General features: G+C 42.0%; 3 protein-coding genes across 3 annotated transcripts; 1 reads left to right on the top strand and 2 right to left on the bottom strand.

Annotated features, from left to right (window-relative positions):
- Window positions 1-1,060: 1,060 nt before the first annotated feature.
- On the bottom strand, window positions 1,061-4,099 carry map1lc3a (microtubule-associated protein 1 light chain 3 alpha). Its single transcript, XM_087800996.1, has 4 exons — window positions 3,939-4,099; window positions 2,199-2,254; window positions 2,024-2,130; window positions 1,061-1,957 (listed from the first exon to the last, which is right to left on the bottom strand). The coding sequence occupies exons 1-4, from the start codon at window positions 3,976-3,978 to the stop codon at window positions 1,795-1,797; spliced, it is 366 nt and encodes a 121-aa protein (XP_087657122.1). The 5' UTR covers window positions 3,979-4,099; the 3' UTR covers window positions 1,061-1,794.
- Window positions 4,100-5,789: 1,690 nt separating this feature from the next.
- On the bottom strand, window positions 5,790-9,966 carry LOC148070073 (dynein light chain roadblock-type 1-like). Its single transcript, XM_087801130.1, has 5 exons — window positions 9,837-9,966; window positions 7,898-7,941; window positions 6,401-6,476; window positions 6,025-6,192; window positions 5,790-5,964 (listed from the first exon to the last, which is right to left on the bottom strand). The coding sequence occupies exons 1-5, from the start codon at window positions 9,946-9,948 to the stop codon at window positions 5,921-5,923; spliced, it is 444 nt and encodes a 147-aa protein (XP_087657256.1). The 5' UTR covers window positions 9,949-9,966; the 3' UTR covers window positions 5,790-5,920.
- ssuh2.1 (ssu-2 homolog, tandem duplicate 1) lies at window positions 8,134-14,096 on the top strand. Its single transcript, XM_087801129.1, has 12 exons — window positions 8,134-8,222; window positions 10,393-10,488; window positions 10,551-10,635; window positions 10,745-10,874; window positions 11,688-11,748; window positions 11,818-11,942; window positions 12,000-12,062; window positions 12,116-12,195; window positions 12,285-12,377; window positions 12,715-12,820; window positions 12,911-13,018; window positions 13,138-14,096. Exons 1-12 carry the CDS (start codon window positions 8,198-8,200, stop codon window positions 13,270-13,272), a joined length of 1,107 nt encoding a protein of 368 aa, XP_087657255.1. The 5' UTR covers window positions 8,134-8,197; the 3' UTR covers window positions 13,273-14,096.
- Window positions 14,097-14,425: the final 329 nt, after the last annotated feature.

Raw genomic sequence — 14,425 nt, forward strand, 5'->3', positions numbered from 1 at the left:
GTGTAATCTGGCCAATCACGGAAGGCGCCGCGCAATAGTATCCAATCAGAAGCAACGTAAGGCGGGTCTTGGCGTCACAACACTTGAATCTTAACTCTTGTCATTTTCTATAATCTGCAGTTCATTATAACTTGTGTACGGTGGCTGAGAGGTGCAAAACAAAATGATAAATTCACAGAACGAAACACAAAAATCACTGAAAATAAATGACAAAAATAAATTAAACAAAACTAATTCACGAAAAAAAAAATTCGCTGAAACAACATCCCACTTGTAGTCCCTTTGATTTAGTTTTGTTCAACGATTTGTGTGTTTTGATCTGTGAATTTATTAATTAATTTCAGCGAATGTTTTTTGTTTTGTTTAATTGTTTTTGTGTTTTGTTCTGTAAATACGTTGTTTCAGCGAATGTGTCATTTGTTTTATTGTTTCATTGATTTTATTTTGTTTTGCACCTCTCAGCCACCGTACTTATGGCAGTTAAACATAAAACAAACGTTGGGTTACTCGGGCGAGAGAGACGCTTCACTACAGCTACACTAGTGGTTCATATTTATACTGCATCACTATATTATGATGAGGCTTTCAGATGTTATTTGAAATAAAACTTTATTTGTCCATTTTCTCTTTACAGTATTGGTCGGATGTCACTGACCAGGAAGCAAGAGAGTTACAGAAAAACAAGGAAAAAATTACCCACATTTAAATATTACCATCACCACTTTTCTAGTTCTTGAATGTAATATTTATGTATTAATTGAATAACGTTGTGTACTTAAAAGTACAGGGTGTTGAAATGGTGACATTTTAAATCAAATAACAGTTTCTGTGGTATAAAATCATCTGTATGATGGAATCCTTTTTTATATTATATTACTATTTAAACCGTGTGATAATTGCAAATAAATAATTGTGCACAAGTTTTAATGACAAAATAACTGATAAATGTAATTTAAAAGCAAAAAAAGGTTTGAAGTTGATACATAGCTGTTGAATAAATATGTTATATATAAGTGTAAGGATTATTTTCTAACAGTTCTGGGTTCGACTGACACTGGAATCACACGTGTTGAACTTTATTTGAATAATTCAGCAAAAAACGAGTCACACTGGACGTACACAACTTCTCTTCAGATTTATGTGCAAAAGCAGCAGAATGATGAGTCTCTACAACACTCGGGACTGGCTCGTGAGCGCCCCCATGTGGATCCTTCAGGCTTCATAATAAAAGTTTAAACAGAGAGACTTGAACTCTGACCTTTTTTCGATTAGCTGTTGAGTTAGCATGCTAGCTCGTGTGCTGACAAAATATACATATCAAATATGTACGCGTTTGCTTGAGGAAGGCGCTTCTAACCAACATTGGTGAGTTGACTTGTCATGACCCCGAACGGGAAGTCATCACAGGTTCAGCAGGTCAATGTGGGCGGAGCTTGTAGGTCAGTTCCCCTCGGGGTGTCGGGGGACGTTTAAAAAGGGCGCACACGTGCGAAGACTGTACAAGTGGACCGAGCGGGAATATTGCACGTGGTCAGTGATTATGAGATTGTCCGGGGGGTCGACAAGTGTGCGGTCAGAACATTCACAACATGACAAGACGTTAAAGAGGCGACTAGTTTTCTAGATCAAAGAGAATCAGCGAGTCGTTGGACTCTTCCAATAAAAGCTCGTCGGCAGACGATTTAAAAAGAAAGTTTGAGGAGTTCAGCGACGGATCTCGCCGCTGCGCCCCGGATCTCACGGCGGGATGACGCCCCGGAGTTCTGTCGCTCCCTTCCTGCTCTGCGGCGCCCCCTAGCAGCCGAAGGTCTCCTGAGAGGCGTAGACCATGTAGAGGAAGCCGTCCTCGTCGCGCTCCTGCTCGTAGATCTCGGAGATGGACGAGGACACGGACACCATGCTGTGCTGGTTGACCAGCAGGAAGAAGGCCTGGGTCGGGTTCAGTTGCAGCCGGCGCCTGCGGGAGGAGGGTTAGGACCGGGACCAGGATAGGTGTCGAGGACCCCCCCCGACGGGTTCTTACCGGATGATCTTGACCAGCTCGCTCATGTTGACATGATCCGGGACCAGGAACTTTGTTTTGTCCAGAACCGGCAGCTGCTTCTCACCCTTGTACCTCTCGATGATCACCTGGACACACAACAAGAGTGTGTACGTGTGTGTGTGTCCCTGACTGCAAGTGTGTGTGTGTGTCTTACTGGAATCTTGTTAGGATGTTGTTCTCGGATCTGCTGGACTTCTTTGCATCGATCGGCTGCAAACACAGAAACAATTATGATGATGTCATTGGAGTATAAAGTGTGTGACCTCAAAGCTGGATCTGGCTGCAGACCCGTCTTCTCAGGTCCCTTCACCTGCTCTCTGACACCCCTCTTTTGAAGACCGCTTCCTGCTTTCTTGAGCTACATATGCTAGTACATTGGAAGCTACATATGCTAGTACATTGGAAGCTACATATGCTAGTACACTGGAAGCTACATATGTTAGTACATTGGAAGCTACATATGCTAGTACATTGGAAGCTACATATGCTAGTACATTGGAAGCTACATATGCTAGTACACTGGAAGCTACATATGTTAGTACATTGGAAGCTACATATGCTAGTACACTGGAAGCTACATATGTTAGTACATTGGAAGCTACATATGCTAGTACACTGGAAGCTACATATGTTAGTACATTGGAAGCTACATATGCTAGTACATTGGAAGCTACATATGCTAGTACATTGGAAGCTACATATGTTAGTACACTGGAAGCTACATATGCTAGTACGCTGGAAGCTACATATGTTAGTACATTGGAAGCTACATATGCTAGTACATTGGAAGCTACATATGCTAGTACATTGGAAGCTACATATGCTAGTACATTGGAAGCTACATATGCTAGTACATTGGATGTATTTGAATTTTTCTTTGACATATCAGAATCTTGTATTGTCAGTGTTGTAAACACATCAAGATTTTTCTGTGGTGTCATTACAGAATGAAAGAATGGAAAATATAAATTATTTAAAAAATAAAACGAAATAATATATGTTACCATGAAATACTGTAAATTTAATTAAATAATATTCATGTTTCAGTTCTTGAGCCGTGATGTGCTGGTCCGTGTCGTTCATGGTTTCCTGCTGAATGGGAGCAGTTTGAAAAGGGGGTGACCCGGATGACCCGGATGATATATATATATATATATATATATATGTGTGTAGGCGTTACTAAGTGAACCCTATCATCCGGGTCACCCCCTTTTCAAACTGCTCCCATTCCCATACACACATATATATATATATATATATATGTGTGTGTATGTGGTGACCTGAGAGGAGAGGTGGGGTCTGGCCTCGACAAGAACCGTCCAAAGGTCGAGTTACAGACGCAAAAGGGACGTTCCATTTAATCTCGATTCCCTGTGACGTCACAAAGAGCATCAGCTCTCATCAAACCTGATGAAGGTCAAAGAGCTTCTGAGTGGTTCTGGTCCACTTTGACCTCGGAGGACCAGAACAGGACCCTCACCATTCATGATGTGGAGTGACGTCATGTTTAACTTTTTTTTTTGTTAAAGGGCCCCCAGACAGCCGAGATCCGAAACTTGTGGAATCGAACCAGCGACCCTTCAAAGTTGGGGCGTCAGGTGATGTAACCTTAAGCCCCGCCCCCGGGGTCAGGTTACACTGACACCGCGAGCACAGCGACGTGCACGATGTGTCAGCAAATGTTGTAAACAACAGCTAAGCTAACAACAGCTAACCGAGGCCGAGCTCATCGGAACCGGGCCCGATAGAACCGAGATGACCCAGTTCCCTGACAAGCACCGCAGACACACATTTATACCCGAACAAGACACACGGTTCTGACCCGGAGGATCATCTCGGCACCGACGCATTCACCGACTCGACGTAAACAACAACAACACGGCGCCGGACTCACCGAAGGTCCGCCGCTGCTTGAAGGGTCTGTCCGCCGGCATCTCGGTCGACGACTCGGGCGAGAATAAGAACCGTGAGCTGCTGTCGGGACCGTCTCTGGGACTCTCTGCTGGACCGAACCTCGGCAGACAAACAAAGCTACTCAGGTCGTGACGTCATGTGAAGGAGGGACGACATCTGTGTCAGAGTTGTCGTCTGTGATCCGTCAGTGATCCGTCAGTGGTCAGAGGCTCGTCGGTGGATATTAATCCGGTGGATTCATTTTTGTTTTGTTAAAGGGATAATTCTTTAAAATTAGTTTAATGGGATTATTATTATATAGTAATATGTTCCTTTTAAGGGTTATAACCAAAAACGTCTGTTCATATGACGCTCGCGAACAAAGCTCAGTTTTCTTTGTCCAAAAAGACCAATTGTTACAGAAAGAAGTCAACATTTAAAGGTGATTTGTAGCACAAGTTTAAACAAATAACATGCTACAGACACCGGAAGTACTCAAGGTACATATTGTAGTCACTACATTAAAATGAACATCCATTTTTGCCTATATCTCAACAGATTACTCTGAAAATAATCCCAGCCCTTAGTCGACATGAGGGTGAGTAAAAATGAGTGAAGTTTGAGTTTTGGGTCAACTATCACTTCAACTCAGGAGTTGAAATGTGCTGAGTCACTCATTTCCTTTCCGTTTTGTTTACGTGACTTTGAGCTTTATAACATTAATGTAATCATGCTTTTATTATCCTGACGTTGACTCCATACTTTGAATTGATTTTAAGTTAGGTTAGTTTAGGTAGAACTTTATTGATCCTCAGGAGGTCTCTTTCGGGAAATAATATAATATAATATAAAGTAATAACAAGAAAAAAGAGAAATAAAGAGAAAGAACAAGATATTACTATCTAAGTCTAAAGATAAAGAACATGGATCAAAGACAAATAACAAAAACACAAAAGATACAAAGACTAACTTTTTAAATGTTTTTTAATATTTTAAATGGTTTACAATAACAGATGTCACCACAGGTGTCTGTTTCACAGGTTTAACAAACCTGGTATCAAAAAATATAAAAAGCCCTCATCAATAATACACAGATTAAACATTAAAGACCAGATATGCAGAGAGATTGCTTGGTAAAACATTATGACCACTTATGCAGAAAGTCGATTTAAGTTTTTACTGACAAAATCGACTTTGTCAGTAATTAAACATGAATAACCAAGAAAGGATATAGTTTAAGTGTGGTCTTTAATCATTGATGATGCAGTCATTAAACACTGTGTCCACTTCCTGATTGTCCTAGTGGTCACAGTCTGTCTCTGCACCAGAGGAGTGTACTGTGACTGAAGGTGGACCAGGTTATGATCGGACCTTCCAAGTGGAGGAAGAGGTTTGGCTCTGTAGGCATCCTTTAAGTTGGAATAAAGAAGGTAAATTGTCCTGTTATTCCTGGTGGGACAATCCACCGCCTGGTGGAAAGTAGGCAGAGTAGAGTCCAGGTTGGCATGATTAAGATCCTGAGATGATAATAAAAGCGTCAGGATGCTGATTCTGAAGTCTTACTGTCATTGTGTGGATCTTCTCACAGGCAGATGGAGCCGCAGCGCTCGGAGGAATGTAAACACACAGCGCGATCATGTGACTGAACTCGCGTGGTAGATAGTATGGCCGCCGGCTGACAGCCAACAGTTCTAAATCCTGACAAAACAAGACTTTCTTCAAAGTAACGTGACCCGGGCTACACCAGCGTTTATTCACATAAATGATGAGACCTCTGTCTGCTCTTACGGTGGTGAAGTGCTTTAATGAATCCCAGCTGCGACTTAAACACCATGAAGCAGAAACACAGTCATATTAATCTGAAAGGTTTATTCAAACGTGTACAGTAAAGAGTTGTTAGTTAAAGAAGATTATCTTCTCCACGTTCCTCTTCATTTGTTCATCAGAATGATCATGGAACTTGAATGCATCATAGTTCTGTAATCACTCTGGGGAGTTCTGGATCACGATCATGAAATATTCTTTATCTGGAACCAAAGCAAGTCGTCAGGTCTCCAGGTCCGTCCACAGGTTGTGGTTCTGCTCACCTGACGCGATCATGATCTCGTTCTTCTTGGAGCGAACTCGCAGGAAGGTCAGGTCGTTCTGAGCGTCCAGTTCTCTCACGGTGCTGCGAGCTTTACGCAGCAGCTGCTGGATGAGTCCCGCGTACTTGACCGTGGTGGGGTTGTCCAGGGTGGACCTGATGGGGACGCCTGTACGAAAACAACAGTCACTCGACTTGTCCGAGTCTTCAGTCAACACAACCAACAACTCAACGGTGCTGCTAAACACCGTAAACACATTGTATTGTAAACATTAGCTTAATCTACGTTCAAGTGAATTATGTTATATGACTTGTTTCAGTGACTTGCTGGTATTGGTTGAGTCATGTTGTATGACTCGCTGTGTGTGGTTGGTTACCCTCCGTGTTGACGATGATGATGCCATGAACTCCTTTCTGGTTACCAAGTCGATCCAGAGTTTCTTCTAGCTCCGCCTGAAAGTTAGAAACATCACAATGACGTCACCTGTTACCATGAATATGTCTGTAAGTTGTCAGTTTTAATCCCAAGCTGCTAACACTACCTCCTCTATACTCAACAAATGCTTGTATTGATAGTATTAGTTTCTTATTTTATTTTCTTTATTTTTTATAGAAAATTGCTGTATTTGCTGTGGCCATTGGAAAAAAACTATTTACTATCAATAAAGTTCTACCTTACCTTACCTTACCTTATCCTGTGTTGTTCTCTGTGTTATCTTATCAGTATATATTTATTCATTTAAATTTTTATTTTTTAATTTTTTAAGCGCTTTGTGACCTTGGTCTAGAAAAGCGCTCTATGAATATAAATTACTTACTTCATTTTCGACGTGCTAGTTCCACGCTACCTCCTCTATACTCAACACATGCTTGTATTGATAGTATTAGTTTCTTTTTATTCTCCACATGCTAGTTCTGCTAGCATTAGCTCATCTGTACTCTCCACATGCCTGATACTAGTTATGCTAGCATTAGTACATTTTCCCACATATAAGTATTGTAGCATTAGCTTCTCTATCCACATGCTAGCTCTACAAGCATTAGCACATCTCTCCAACTGCTAGTTATGCTATAATTAGCTCCTCTCTCCACATGCTAGCTCTACTAGCATTAGCACATCTCTCCACATGATGGTTATTCTAGCATTATCTCCTCTCCCCACATGCAAGCTCTACTAGCATTAGCACATCGCGCCACATGCTAGCTCTACTAGCATTATCTCCTCTCTCCACATGCTAGCTCTAATAGCATTAGCACATCTCTCCAAATGTTAGTAATTCTAGCATTATCTCCTCTCCCCACATTCTAGCTCTACTAGCATTAGCACATCGCGCCACATGCTAGCTCTACTAGCATTATCTCCTCTCTCCACATGCTAGCTCTAATAGCATTAGCACATCTCTCCACATGCTAGTTATGCTAGCATTAGCTCCTCTGTCCACATGATGGTTATTCTAGCATTATCTCTTCTCTCCACATGCAAGCTCTACTAGCATTAGCACATCTCTCCACATGCTAGCTCTACTAGCATTAGCTCCTCTCTCCACATGCTAGCTCTACTAGCATTAGCACATTTCTCCACATGTTAGTTATTCTAGCATCATCTCCTCTCTCCAGATGCTAGTTCCACTATCATTAGCTCCTCCCTCCCCATGCTAGCTCTACTAGCATTAGCACATCTCTCCACATGCTAGCTCTAGTAGCATTATCTCCTCTCTCCACATGCTAGCTCTAATAGCATTAGCACATCTCTCTACATGCTAGCTCTAGTCTAGCAACGTGGTTCAATCTTTTAGGGTTCTCTGCCACAGAACTTGGACATGTTGGATCAGAACCACCGTGACGTGAAGCCTCAGTGTGGTATCATCACCCACCATCACTCTTGTACAGTAGAACTTCAGGTGTTGTGGGGCCTTCACTGTGAAAGAAAAAGTGTTTTCATCAGAATCGTTGCTTAAGTGACTTAGACACCCGGGAGTCTGTGACAACACCTGGACCATGTAGGATCCAGACACAAACAGTTCTGGAGATTAAACCATCAACCCCCAGAATATGTCAGAATTTATCCAACAGAACCATGAGAGGTTTATGTTTTCTCTCGGAGCTTTATTTTGAAGGAGACCGCGTGACGTCACGCGCGGAGGGGGGGCCAGGAGACCTCAGTGGACGCAGACATGGACGAGAAACTGGGCGGCGTGGGTGAGTCTGAATCCAAAAACTCGTATATAATTCCTGCCAGGAACTCTTAAAGGGACTTTTGCTCAACCTTAACAATGATTAACACTCTGAGCGAAATAATCGAACGCGGTTCTTCGAGTGAGAAGAGAGAACAGAACCATCTGTCCGTCAGCAACGCCCAGAACTTAATCAAGTTAGTTTGTTAGTTAGTTAGTCGATCCGGGAATCTAGACGACGAGATGTCAAAAGTCCATCACAGGTGTCACGTGACACTTCGAGATTTCATTTTCATCAGTTTGGAATCTTTCTATCAGTTTGGAATGTTGTGACTGATCAGGTTCAATCCTCGAGATGATTCAACTTTGGAACGCGTCCCTCCGTCCAGCCGCGCCTAAATAAAGCATGCGCTTCTGTGGAGGTGTTACGGTAGAAGTCCCGCGTCAACAGAGAAAAGCGAAGCAACACTTGTAGATTCAGATAATAAAGTATTATTGTATTTTAATTTAATCCTGCTGTTTTATTTTCCCATTTATTCTCTTACAAATTAATACATTTTCAGAATTATATTGAAAGTATTGACGTTTTGTAATATATTTTGTTTATACAATTTCAGAAAACATTTAATATTTTTTATTAAATTAATAATTATCAGTATGTCTGGATTTATGGGTGAGCAATACTTTCTTGCATACCGTGGAAACTAATAGTTGACCGGAATTTTATTTGATTTCCAAGTGAAACAAAGTTTAGTGTATTTTTACTGTAGATATATTGATCTAGTTTCCTATAAGTACAGATAATTGATGTGACTTATAAAAAGCAACACATTTTAATTTATATTTAAAAAAAACTTAATAGTTGACAACAATCTTAAGTGAAAGAAGTTTTATGTACTTTTCTGTAAAATTCTGATTTATTGCCCACTAGGTACCATGTGATTACATGACTAATATATATATATATATATATATATATATATATATATATATATATATAGCACAATCTATTTTAATTCATTAAAGTGTAATAGTGTTACTGTATATTTTCATTCAGATATAATTAACCTCTTAATAGTTAACAACTATCAGAATTTATTTATATATTCAGCAGGTCTGGAACCTCAAGTAAAGTTTAATGTATTTTTAATATAGAAATATTAAGTCATCCCCCTATAACTTGGAGTGTATTGTGTTATATTATAATATATTTTTAAAATATATAATATATGAAAGGCGCTATATAAATAGAGATTATTATTATTATTATTATATTATTATTAATATATATATATATATATAATAGTGTAATTATTACAGTATATTTAGAGGACAATAAATCAGTATAAATACATGAATCTTTGGTCACTAATAATGAATTATTAGTATAATAGTACAAACATGCATTGAAACTTTGACCACCTGAGGGCAGCATAAATCCAGTCTAAGGGCCACATGTCTGGTTTAGATCCTTTTAGCCCTCTGTTGACTTTAGGTTTTTACCGTAATACCTTCACAAAAGCGCAGGGTTTATTTAAGGTGTGTCTGAATGGTGTCCCATCTGAGTGACGCTCATACCTCAAGGCTCGGTGACGTTACAAACATCCTTTTACTCTAAACATCAAACAGTTTAACTCACATCTTCTGCTGCAGTCTGTCGCGGGAGTCTCTCGTCGCTCTAGCTCAGCTGCTGTTATAGTTTCTGACCAACCTTTGATGTCCTCACAGTGACGTATAAAAGACACGCACATCGATCGTACTCAATTCTGTGGGTGCCATCTTGACATCGACCAATCGCCGAGCGCTGTTGATGAATAAACAAAGTCTTTGTTTACTGTGACATTTTGTGGCTGTTTTCGGGTTAGAAGTTCCCCCGCCAGAGTGGAAACATGAACTTCACGAAGCCCGACAAAGCAGCTGGAAACACCCTGTTGTGTTATTTCTGTCTCATTGTGTGTTTGTCTGCAGATTTGTTTTGTTGTCATGGAGACCACTCAGATTAGTGACTGACATTTTAAATCCACAGCATCCTGATGTAAACACGCAGAACAAACACACGCAAATTGAACACACACAATTTAAATGAGTTTAGTTCCTGGAACAACTCTTGACTTTTGACCCGTTACTTGATCCTTCCCTGATACTTGAACCGCTGAGACTCTCAGTGCTGAACTTCATCTATTCTGTTCACTCAGCTGCCTTCGACCCAAACATCCCGGAGGAGGGCCCGTCGGCGCCCCCCGCTGGCTGGCTGGATGACATCCATGGATACCAGGGTCACCAGGGAGGAGGTAAAACTGCGCCAGCTAGCTCTGCCTGACCCCCTGAAACTCACTTCTGTCCGTCCATCTAGACGGCGACAACCCGCTGTACCCGCCCCCACCGGCGTACAACCCACAACCCGAACAGAACCGTAACACGGTGGTGCCCGACGTGCGGTAACGTCCCTTCGCTGAATTCGTAGCCGAGACCAGTGGCTCTCGTCAGCAGGTGAAGTGGATTGACGGAGATTTGTCGTAGCTGATCCGCGTCTGTCTGATGCTCCAGGGTTCCCACGGTGTCGGAGGACGTGGCGCGAGCTGCCCTGCTCAAGTTCGTGGAGTCCAAATGGAAGTACAGTTCCAAACCCGCTCGACTCTTGACCTTCAAGGAGCTGAAGCCAGTCACTGTTTACCGGGTACGACCTCTGACCCACAACCATAGGACCTGTACTGTACCTTCTACCTTCTACTTGGTGACCTGGCCATCAGAACTGAATCATGCTAGAACCATCATTCTTGTATAACTTGACCTTATTCTGAATGTTTCCCAAACACTTTCCCATCCAGTCGCCTCTTTGGAACTTCCAGTCATTTAGCATTAGCATTAGCATTAGCATTAGCAACCACCGTATACTAATGGTACTCAATGACCGTTGAATAATGTCGCCCTCTTGTGGCAGAACTGGTTAACTCGGTTATGGAAGTAAGGCAACTAATGTAACTAATGGACAAACATGTTCATTCAAGTAGCCACGTGCATGTTAGAAAAGGGTTTGTTAAAACAGATCAAACAAACCTCAAAACAACACAAATAGTTGACAAAAATAACATTTTGTACATAATCGGTAAAATGTGCAACGTAAACAACGTAGTAAGTAACAATAGAGATCAAAGCAAACAACAAGAGTTATTCACACAAAAAAAAAACAACACATTATTCAAGAGGAGATAGAAGTCAACATGATTGATGATGCGCAGTGACAAACCTCGACGTTTGACCAATCACAGCAGAGTGGGCGTTATGGTCAACAAGATATCATCCCCCAAAAAACAAAGCGTTTTCAGTGGGCGGGGCTTAAGATCATTTTCTAATGTCAATAATTAAATGAAAAGAGAGTTTTGTACAAACAGACACTGATGACACAATAGAGTCAAACATCTATCAGAAAATTCAGACAATAAATCAATTCTTAATAAACACGACAACATTAAAATCCTTGCTTCCGCAGTATCGTCTGGAGACGTACACGGAAACCCGGACGAGCGCCTGGCAGTCGGAACCGTATAACGGCAAGTCTCTCCCTCATCTGGTGCCGATAGAAGTGATAATATTGTGACCTTGTTGGTCTGGTCTTCAAGGTCAAATGGTGGACGGGCCTCAGTGTGGACAGAGTCCTCCGCCGTGGGAAGTCCCCGTCATGGTGCCGGCCCGATACCACGACGTGGTGGAGAAGATCCGAGTGCCGCACACGTCCTTCGTCAAGGTCGGTACCTCTTGGAGTGTCTGTGATGACTCGAGTTCACCTGTGTGCTTCTCCCAGGTGTGTCACAAGTGTCACGGCTGTGGGAGGACTCGCTGCATCAGCTGTCACGGGCAGGGACAGGTAAGGAGGCTCTCACCTGCGTCCAGGTGTGCTCTGAGTGTCGTGACTTGCAGAAACGATGCCCCTTCTGTCACGGACACGGACGCCATAACAACAACCGCTGCACCTCCTGCCACGGCCACGGATACAAGAGGTCACTCCCACTCACACACACGCCCCTTCCTGTCCACGCCGATGTCACTTCCTGTGTCCGTGCTGATGCCGTTTCCTCTGCCCCCTCAGGTGCATTTCCTGCCACGGATGCGGAAACAAGGTCTGCACCGTGTGTCACGGCAGCTGCAACATGCTGCACTCCATCTTACTGACGGTCACATGGTACACTTGTGTGAATGTGTGTGTGGATGAAAAATAAATTATTTGATTTACATATAGAGTTTGAACATCAACTTATATTTGTAATAATCAAGTTATTTTATTGTCAAATATGCATGTATTAAGACATGAAGCATAAATGAAATGTATAATAGAAATCTCTCACCTATTAGATGATTTTAATTGAATTATTTGAAAAAATTTATACATAAAAATGATTAAAAATAAAATAAGAAAATGTAATGCTTAATAAAAACACATTAAATAAAATTAAAAGTTTTAACATTCAAAATGTTGAATTCAATATTCTGACAACACTGATATTCTTCCACGTGTGAAGGAAAAACAACGTCATGAACCACATTCCTGACCGTCAGCCGGACTTCCCTGATCAAAAGTTTGAGAACGTCACAGGAGATCCGTTTTTTGTGGATGAGAACCTGCTGGTAAAAAAAACACTTTTATCTTGAAGGAGACAGGAAGTGCTCTTGCTCTGATAGTAACAGGTTAAAAAAAGCCTGATTCTGTCTCCGCAGGTTTACCCCATTCAAGGATTCCCTGACCCTGAGATCTGCCAAGTCTCTACCAAACTGATCCACGAACACCTGAACCGTTTCAAAGCCACCAGCCGCATCCTGCAGCAGGTACACACACACACACACACACACACACACACACACACACACACACACACACACACACACACACACACACACAGAGACACCCATAAGCAACAAAATGATATTGTGTTTGTGTTTGTCAGCGTCAGACGATCGAGCTGGTTCCTCTCACTCAGGCCCTCTACCACTACAACGGGAAAGAATTCAACTTCTATGTCTATGGAATGGAAAACCAGGTGTTTACCTCCAAGTATCCCACCGCCTGCTCCATCCTGTAGTTCCCCTGCCGTCCAGCAGGGGGTCACACTTGCCTGTGATCTTCTCTTCACTGCTCACGCGTGTCTTAATCCGGACTCTCAAGTCGTACGGGCAGATGATGGTTTCGAACCGGGCTTGGGTCCAGGTGCTCTCAGCAGGTTGACGACTTAAGTGTTTGTGTATTTTTGATCAACGTCCATCAGGGCCGGGTCTAGACAGGCATGTATGAGGGGGCAGCCACAAATCTTGAGGGGGCATTGTGCTGTTACTTACTTACTTACATGTAAGTTTGAGGGGGCACAACATTTATTCTAGGGGGCCAGGCCCCCTCTTGCCCCTGCCTAGACCCGGCCCTGACGTCCATCCTGTTCACAGGCCAGTCCACACTAGTGTGTGTGTCGCTCATCCATTTATCTGTTTGTGTTCTTGTTAATGTTCTTGCATGATTGTTGCTGTGTCTCTCGTTGTCTCTCTATATATTGTGGGACATTTTAACAGCTTACAAAACAACCAAAGTCTGCCTTTTTATATTCGCTGATGTTTTTTTTCAATTGATGTTCATGATAAAATTGATGGTTTATATCCACCAGTTCAAAAGTGTAACCAGCATTATGTTCAACGGTCCACCACTTTCAAGCCGATGTGTCTCTCGTATTTTTTTGCACAATTTAACTGTATTTTTATACGTTTTATATCAAGCGCCGAAGTTTGTTCGACATTAAGTTTTTTATTGCAACCTGCTTTTGTGCCGCCGCCATCCGGCGGCGTCGAGTACTGCACCCGTGGAAAATGAAAACTTCTGTAATCAAAGTCAATATTCTGAAATAAACCTGAGAAAATCGTTTCAATGACTTGATTCAAGATGTCAGAGAAACATGACGAGACAGAGAAGAGCATCCAAAATTAATTTAAGGAGACCGTGAGGCCTGTGTCCTGAGCCCCCTCCTGTTCACCTCACTGACTTATTATTCCACGCACACGGTTCAGGACCAGAGGAGAGAAATCTTTTCAGGCTGGAGGTTCCTAAGCTTTTGAACCATCTTCCTCTCTCTTTGCGCTTGATGGATCTACTGACTCCTTTAAGAAACATCTTAAGACGTTTCTATTTGTTCAGGCTTTTCCTTGATTTTCTGGAACTCCTGTTGTGTTCTCAGTTTTATCTTGACCTTTAAA

The sequence above is a fragment of the Callionymus lyra genome, chromosome 10 (genome assembly GCF_982586985.1).
Source record: "Callionymus lyra chromosome 10, fCalLyr1.hap1.1, whole genome shotgun sequence".
Taxonomy (NCBI): Eukaryota; Metazoa; Chordata; class Actinopteri; order Syngnathiformes; family Callionymidae; genus Callionymus; species Callionymus lyra.